This window comes from Erinaceus europaeus, chromosome 13 (assembly GCF_950295315.1).
Source record: "Erinaceus europaeus chromosome 13, mEriEur2.1, whole genome shotgun sequence".
NCBI classification, from domain to species: Eukaryota; Metazoa; Chordata; class Mammalia; order Eulipotyphla; family Erinaceidae; genus Erinaceus; species Erinaceus europaeus.
The window spans coordinates 63,339,133-63,348,041 of record NC_080174.1 but is presented as its reverse complement, the minus strand read 5'-3'; the positions used below and the strand labels follow the sequence as shown (position 1 = coordinate 63,348,041).

At 42.2% G+C, this 8,909-nt stretch overlaps 1 protein-coding gene across 2 annotated transcripts; it reads left to right on the top strand.

The window, feature by feature from the left end:
- Nucleotides 1-2,856: 2,856 nt before the first annotated feature.
- On the top strand, nucleotides 2,857-8,899 carry CFAP144 (cilia and flagella associated protein 144). Of its 2 annotated transcripts, XM_007526115.2 has the most exons (4): nucleotides 2,857-3,014; nucleotides 4,470-4,529; nucleotides 6,566-6,669; nucleotides 8,711-8,899. In XM_007526115.2, exons 1-4 carry the CDS (start codon nucleotides 2,882-2,884, stop codon nucleotides 8,819-8,821), a joined length of 408 nt encoding a protein of 135 aa, XP_007526177.1. In that variant the 5' UTR covers nucleotides 2,857-2,881; the 3' UTR covers nucleotides 8,822-8,899. The 2 variants fall into 2 exon arrangements, with proteins under 2 accessions (XP_007526177.1, XP_060062056.1); XM_060206073.1 differs by lacking the exon at nucleotides 4,470-4,529.
- Nucleotides 8,900-8,909: the final 10 nt, after the last annotated feature.

The window sequence follows — 8,909 nt, the reverse complement described above, 5'->3', positions numbered from 1 at the left end:
GAAAGAAGATGAAGGAACAAGACACCACAGCCTGAAGTACTTAAAAGTTTTGACAGAATTAGCAGACTCCTGGAGACATATGCAAAGGAACTAATGTCCTCAAAAGAAATACTGGCTAAATCAGGAGATAAAAAGACTGTCCAATAAAGAGAAGTCTAATGAAATAAGAAAGTACCTAATCACAGATCTGGTCTTACAGAGACAGTACAACTGAATATTCTGTGACTATGGGAGAAAATTGCATTGGATCAAATGAGAAAAATCAGCTTATTACATTACCAAGAGTACAGAAGAGGAGCCCAAAAGTACTTATGATTTAGACAGTGATCAAAGGAACCATAGATGTTAAGCAGAGACAACTCCTACATTAGAAAAATGGAAGAGTGCAGAAGTCTCTTAAATCACTGCCGTGAAGTTAAGCATCTCAGGCAGAAACAAAAAAATCTACTACTACATACTCAAGAATGGATAACCATTAATTGGCTTTGATTTGTGTTTCTGGTTACAGTTAGAGATCAGAAAAGAAACTAGGGAACCACAGGAAGTGAGAGGAAAACTAGACTGTATAACTCTGCTGTGAAGCATACATGCAAAAAACATGAGAAGGGGTCTTGCCATGGTGTGCTCCTTCCTGATGCCACTTTCTAGATGACACAAGTTCTAGTCCAAGTGTTCAGGGTTACTCTTCTCAGTGAATGAACATAAAATATTTTATCTGGTAATGTCTTATTCCTGGGATATGTGATGTGAAAGGACTTCAAAATACATGGTAAATTAAGTAAATAGGGGTACTGAATTCTCCCCACTTTGCTCATTCTTGTTTTAAATCCATTCTCCTTGTCCCAGTCCCCTAATTTGCTCTTCAGTCAATCTTGCCTACTGGGTGGGGCCAGAATAGGTCACCCGGGAAGGTACTTGCTTTGCCATGAATTACACCCATGTTGGAGCCGCTGGTATACCACATGGGAGCACTAGAGGAAGGTTTGGTTTTGTGATATCTCTCCTTTAAACAATGACCTTTGCCAGGCTGGGGAAATAGTATAGTGGTTATGCAAAAAAGTCTTTCATGCCTGAAGCATCAAAGGTTGCAGATTCAATCCCCAACACAACCATATGCCAGAGCTGAGCAGTGCTCTGATAAAATAATAGATAGATAGATAGATAGATAGATAGATAATGTATTAGGTAGCTGTTCCCCAGATAGACAACAGGGGAAAAACTTCCCATATCAAGCAATAAGAATTCAAGTAGGGAATCATGAAGTAGCTCGCTAAGCTAGAGAAATATATCCAGCATACTCACCACTGTGTTCCCCAGTCACATACTGAAATGCTGTTCATGAAAGAGGAAATAAATGAGTGGATGAATGAAGAAATAAATTAATGAAGTACACTGAAAAAGAGAATAAGCTGTGGAGTCAGTGTTTAATTGCTTACTGAAATCAGCAGTGACTCCTGTCTCTATACTGGGTCTTCTTTTGGTCCTTTTAAAATAAACTATATTTATTAATGTAATAAGGTCATAATAAACCAAGAATAACCAAATTCATAAAAACTGAAATAGTGGTTACCAGAGAATAGAGGGAAAGGGGGGAATGGAGAGTTGTTTGGGGATTTTAACATTCTGGAGAAGCCTCGGTGGTGGTGAAATGGAAAAGAAAAAGAGAAAATGTCCAGGCAAAGAGTTAACTAACTAAACTACAGGAAGAAGAGAAGCCACAGGAGACCTCAGAAAGGTACCCCCAACAAGGCCCAGTGTTGTATCTTATCCTGACAGGTCATGAAGCTTTAAACTTTCCCCAGACACAGCTATACAGGAAAAGATAAAAGTAACTAGGGCAACGAGACCCTGAGCAATGGGTGTAAGTCCCACCCCCTTAACCTTGCAGCCTCTGTGTCTGTGATGCTTTCTGCTTTCAGCCCTGCAGCCCCTTGTACCAACCCTTTGTTCAGGGCCCAGAATTCTTTAAAGAGCACAAGGTCTTTCTGTGGCCCATTATGTTAATAAAGTTCCCTCTTGTTGCCTCCATACACTGGCTCTGAGTCCTTAAACCTGTAACACTGGCACTGTGGTAAAGTGCAGGATTTATATGCCTGATCAGACCCAAGTTCCTTTCTTGCATCGCATATGCCAAAGTCAGACTTGGTCTCTCTATATTTATTTATTTCTTCTCTCTCTCTCTCTCTCTCTCTCTCTCAGTAGATAAGTAAATATTTATAAAAAATAAATAAATAAAAATAAAAGGTCCTGGAGATTGGTTCTACATGGTGTGAATATACTTACCACTACTGATCCTTCAAAATGGTTAAAACAGTGAAATGTATATTATATGTATTTACCATTTTTAAACTATAACTTCATGTTGCCTAGACTAAGAAATATTATCACATCAGTGTTATTAATTGGAATATCTTCTTAGGTAACTACTGTAGTGTTAAAGAGCTTTGATTCTAGGCATGAACAACAATAACTACAGCAATAAAACAACAAAGGCAACAAAAAGGAAATAAATATCAAAAAATCTTTTTAAAAAATGGGAGAGATTTCTGATGTCTTCTGTTATCTTTTTGAGGAAATGACTGGTCAAGGTAAGGTCCAATCAGTAGTCTGTTACCACCCAGGTCTGATACTGGGTAGCAAATCCTTTTCTGGCGACTCTAGAGACTGAGAAACTGGGTTCAGCAACCACGAGAAAGTAGCTGGATGCTAAGATTCTGGAACGGGAAGGCGGGAAGGCGAGGGCAGAGTTTAAGGCGAGAGGGGAGGCACTGTTGCCTGGAGACAGCATGGGACGCCGTTGCCTAGAGACGGCGGGGCGTGGCTGCAGGTGATCTGGGAGTGTCTGCTGAAGGAACTCAACTGGACTAGAGGGAACCAGGCCATGGCGGGGCGCCTGAAGGAGAAGATGGTCTCAGATGAGGTCCATCAGAACCAGATCTTACGTGAGCTGTACCTCAAAGAGCTACGAACTCAGAAACTCTACACCCACTATCATGTGAATCCCCACAGCAAAGGTGAGAGGTTCACTGGAAAGGGAGAGCAGAGTGGAGAGGTGAGGACCGTGTCAGGAAGGAAGGGTGGTCGGAGTGGAGGACAGAGCGCCTTGGGAGATGCCTGCTCTGTCCCCACCTCACATCAAATGTAAAATATGTTAAAATGCATCCAAGTCGTGATTAAGTTGAAAGACCAGGACACAAGACAGCTCATATGGAGAGGTGCCTGCTTTGCAGGGTATATGGCCATGGTTCAAGCCTCCTGCACACCACTTGAGAATACTACAGCATTGGACCTACTCAAGGACCAAGGTTCAAGCCCCCATCTCACCACCTGCAGTGGGGACACTTCACAAGTGGTGAAGTCGGTCTGCAGGTGCCTCTCTCCCTCCCTCCGTCCCTCCCTTTCTTCCTGTCTCCTCTTAGTTTCTCTCTGTCCTATCCAATAAAATGGAGACAAAAAAAAAAAAAAGGAAAAATGGCCACCAGAAGTGGTGGCTTCATACTAAAAAAAAAAAAAATTAGAACTTGCATTAATGTCTACTTTTGTGTATCAAGAGATTATGATTTGATAATATGATAACTATACATAGAGACTACATACATTGATATTATGTGCTCAGAAGTATGTCACTGGTAGGAAGGTAAGATAAAGTGGTTTGGAGTACAGCAGTTGCTTCCAGCCTTTTTGCTCACTTACTACTAGTGTCCATTTACCTCACAGCACTTGAATTAGTCTGACTTCTCAATATTTCTCAAGCTCACCAAGATCAACCTCAGATTCTTCCCACACGTGTTTACAGCACATTCCCTCACTATGTCCAGGACTTTGCTTGAGTCTGTCTCCTTAGGGGCACACCACCTACACTCCTGAGACATCATCCACTCCATTTAGTTAACCTGATTAATTGTTCTTCACCTCACATACTATAATTGCCTGATATTACATATTTGCTTTTTTTCTGTCACCACAATAAAATGTGGGACTGATCTATAGCCCCCTTTCCTGGGCATTAGTAATGGCTACAAAGTGGCCTTCTGGATATATATATCACTTTTGGGTCTGCCTCCAAGAGACCAGTGCTGCTCCAGGAAATGATCCACAGCTATCAAAATGTTCTCTGTGCTGCCCCAAATGGGACCTACTAGCCAAATGTGGCCATTGAGCACCTGAAATGTGATTAGCATGACTAATAAGTGCATTTTGAACTATGCTGCATTTAATTATTTAGCTTCAATTAGCCACATATGACTTAATTGTTTCCATATTAGAGTGTGCCACTCTAGATTCTGAGGTGCTGAAGGATCTTATTCAGCTTTGTCCCCTTGTACCCAGAACACTACTGAACATGTGGCACTCAGGAAGCATTAAATGTAGGTATCTGGCCTAAAGCAGGTCTCAGAGAAGGCAGTATTCTAACATGGTTAGTGTTTTAACATGAACCTGTTAAAACTGTATTTTCTGTATTTCTCTAGTTCACACAATTACCAGAAAGCCCATGTCTTGGCATGATAACCTGGAGGAACCTGCAGATGGTAAAATCCTGGGGGTTGACATTACCACTGAAGTGATCATAGGGGGCCAGCTGGCTGGGAGGCCTTTCAAAAATCAAGTATCATGGAATAAGCATCAGTCATCTGCTTTGGCCATCTAAAGTAGACTTATACTAATCAAAGTCACAAGAGGTTAATATGTTCAGTCACTCTGCCAGTCTACTGTCAAGGCAGCAAGAATGTTCCTGATGGCCTTACCATTTCACTAAGTCAGTCATCACAGATTTAACTGCTGTAAGCATAGGTTTGCAACTCAATACTTAGTTCAAATACTAGTTCTGCCACTCAATAACTGTGACTTTAGGTATGTTTCTTTCACCTCTCTGGGCTTATCTCTTAAGGGCCTTTTGAAGATTTTACAGAATACTATATGATACAGCTGGAACCCAGGGAAATATACCCTTCAATCTCTCCTCTTCCTGTCTTCTTAGAGTAGATCTCGATAGAGGATGAAGGAGTTAAAAAAGATAACTCAGGGGCAGAGGAGAGGAACTCTCAAGCTGAGGTTCCAAAGTCCTAGGACCTTGAGAGCTTACTTGGAAGTTCTAGGAGGGGAGTTCAGCTACCCATATACTCTTAACCAAAGACAAGTCTGTATCTATTCAGGAGGGACACACGTGGATCAGTGAGGGAGGATGGGGATCTAGCCAGCCGTATCAGCCAAATCAACTCTGGTAATCAAGGGGGTGACATATGTCACAGCCAGATCACCTTCACATCCCAAAATCCCAGCTTCAATCCCCTGCACCAAAATAAGCCAGAGCTGAGCAGTGCTCTGGTAAAAATTTATTAATTAATTAATTAAAATAACTCAGTGGAAAGTGGGGTGGTGGAATCTCATGGCACAGTGGAGACAGGCAAGTGAATAGACAAACAGACTTAATCAAAGAATTCAAGAGTTAGAGTTTGTGGCACTGTGAAAACAGCAGGTGGAGAAGTTCAAGGCTATAGGGGGGTGTATTATTGACTACCTTTAATGAAGATAACTCTGAGCCAATGCTAGGCCTTTTAGAAGCAATCCATTTCATTTCATTTTCAATCATCATTCTGAGGTAGATACTTTCCTCTCTTATTATAATGGAGCAAAGTGAGGCCCAGAGTCACCTGAAAAACTTAAAGTGGAAGGCCAAGAAAGTGGGACTTCTACAAAGTTCAGATTCTTCTCATCATCAGACTGACTCTGAAATGGAGACTTTATTGGGTAGAAATAAAGTGAGAGGCCAGATGGTGGTCACCTGGTTAAGTGTACACATCACAGTGTGCAAGGACATAGGTTCAAGCCCCACTTGCAGGGGGACAGTTTCACGAGTGGTGAAGCAGTGCTGCAGGTGTTTCTCTTTCTCTCTCCCTCTCTCCTCTCAATTTCTCCCTGCCTCTACCCAATAACATTATATATATATATATATATATATATATATATATATATATATATATATGAAGAAATCAAAAATGAAAAGATTAAACCCTTAAACTATGAAGTTAGAAGTAGGTCTGGTGTTGGCAATCATACTTATTTCAGTACAGAGAGATCTGGCCTTGTGTCCATAGCCTTCCTCCTTACTCTCTCCATTAGCCACAGCTACATTGACCAAACTCATTCTGGCCCCAGGGCCTTTGCTTTTTTCTGCCTGTGGTGTCTTTCTTTCCTTTCCCTCTTTCTCAAGGTTGGTCCTGTTAAGCATCCAGAAGCCTTCCCTCACTAGCCACACTGCTTCTATCTGCCTCTCTGCCTGCTCAGTCCTTCACCACTTCTATTGCTGTCTGCCACCACTACGTTGGCCTTGTATATTGTTGGCTGTTTCCTCTGATGTCTCCCACTTAGGGCTCCAGGACAGCAAGGACCACATCTATCTCATTCTACTCTGTCTTTAGGGCCCAGAGCTCCTTGGCACAGAAGTATCCTTGCCAAGACTTAGGCAAGCCTGGGGATGGGGAGATGCTCTACTCTTAAAAAATGGTATAGTTAGAGAAATGATGAGGCCCCAGACCCTGACTTCTTCCTAACTCATGTTTCTAAGACAGGTTTATCAAACTCATTCATCATGCTGCCCAGGAACCAAGGAGGAAATACCTGGAGTCACAGACTGAGAGCCAGGAAATTGGATGGGACTCAGAACCTTTGGTATGTGTGACCTTTTTTTTTTGTTGTTGTTGTCTTTTTTTTTTTTTGGGGGGGGGGATTAATGGTTTACAGCCAACAGTAAAATACAGTAGTCTGTACATATGTAACATTTCTCAGTTTTCCACATAACATTTTTAAATTTTCTATTTATAAAAAGGAAAATGACTAAACCATAGTATAAGAGGGGTACAACTCCACACAATTCCCACCACCAGAACTCTGTATCCCATCCCCTCACCTGATAGCTTTTCTATTCTTTAACCCTCTGGGAGTATGGACCCAAGGTAATTGTGGGATGCAGAAGGTTGAAGGTCTGGCTTCTGTAATTGCTTCCCCACTGAACATGGGCATTGACAGGTCAATCCATACTCCCACCCGGCTTCTCTACATAGGAAGCAAGGTTTGGCTGGGCACAACCTAGCTGAGAACCAACCGGGTGCTTCTCCTGGTCCTTCATCTTGACCTCACTTGTCTTCATCCACTGAGTAATTTTCATTTCTTTTCTCTTTTTTTTTTTTTTTTTTTAATTTGCCTCCAGTGTTATTGCTGGGGCTCAGTGCCTGCACTATGAATCCACTGCTCCTGGAGGCCATTTTTCCCATTTTGTTGCCCTTGTCACTATTGTTGCCATTGATGATGATGTTGGATACAACAGAGAGAAATCTAGAGGGGAGACAAAGAAGAGGAGAGAAAGATAGACACCTGCAGACCTGCTTCACTGCTTGTGAAGTGACCCCCCCCCTGCCGCAGGTGGGGAGCTAGGGGCTCGAACCAGGATCCTTATGCCGTCTTTGCACTTCACGCCATGTGCGCTTAACCCGCTGCACTACAGCCTGGCCTCCTGCTGAGTAATTTTCTAATGTGCTCCCTTCCTAAGAACTCTCTACACTTTGTAATTTCTATATTGCTACTATATGGGCTTGGCCTTTCCATCCATCTATATACAGCTCTACTTTGGGACTGTAGCTCTACCATGAGGCTACATCACGGAGACTAAAGGGCTCCGGAAGGAAAAAATGAAATAGCTACTTGCAACAGCTTCTCTTCAGGTGGGGCATCCCCTTGGGGAGAGGAGACAGCAGGAGACTGGCAGAGGGTTCCAGTGGGAGTCTCTCTACCATCAATATGCAGTTATAAAGGGTCTGCAAATAAGTCAAGCCTGTTCATTGGGGTAGTGGCATTGGTGACACAGAAAACTGTGCAAGAACAAAACCATTAGGTCCAGGTGTTGTGATATCATAAAATTCAACAAAGATGGGAGTTTCAGAGTGCTGTGACTTGGGAACAAAAAAAAAGGCTTGACAGCCCCAATTTAAGACTATCCTTTGGCAGAATTTCACCTGACAGGTTGAATACTCATACTCCCAGTACTGAGACATTGCAGAAGCCACTCAGTGATTACTTTTTTTTTTTTTTTTTTTAACCAGAGCACTGCTCAGCTCTAGGTTATGGTGGTGCGGGGGATTGAACCTGAGAAATGACAGAGCTTCAGGCATAAGAGTCTGTTTGCATAACCATTGTGCTATCTATCCCCACCCACCAGTGATTACCTTTTAGCCTCTGGTCTCTTGATTCTATTTGCTGGAATTGTATCCTTTAATTGTATGGCATTGCTTTTATTAAAAATGTATGTCTGAGGGCTCAATGTTCTCTGTGAAACTGGTTCAACATTTGTTTCTCAAACAAAAAGCCTGTATTGTGTCCCTAGAATGTGCTGGATACTGGTTGCTGAGAATAGCAATACATTCCATTCTCTTGTGGAAGTTACACTCCAGAAGTCTGCCTCCAACTTAGACAATGGGAAAGGAAGGTGCAGTAACAATGCTGCATAGGGTATTCTTAATCAAGTCTTACACTTCTTTTGATGTAAATATCAACTCCATTTTAATGTCATGATTTAGGAGGGAGAAAGCACCTGGGCCCATGCCTTTATAGAGTGGGGGAGGGGTCTGATTTCAGCCCCAATTTATCTTGTCTTTAAACCCCAATTTTCCTCCCTTCCTCACAGACTCTTCTCTGACACCTTAGTTCTCTTCTTTAGATCAACCCAGATCGCAGTGACAGGAGGCTGAACCACTTCCAGGTCTACAATGACATCACTCTGTATAAGGCTAAAATGTGGAGCTTGGGAGAAAACGATTGGCATAATTAACATCTCAGCTGTGGTCTCAACTTCTGTTATCAATGCCATGTGCAGCCCAATAAATAAAAAGGTTGCTTTAAAGACTGACTGACTTTTC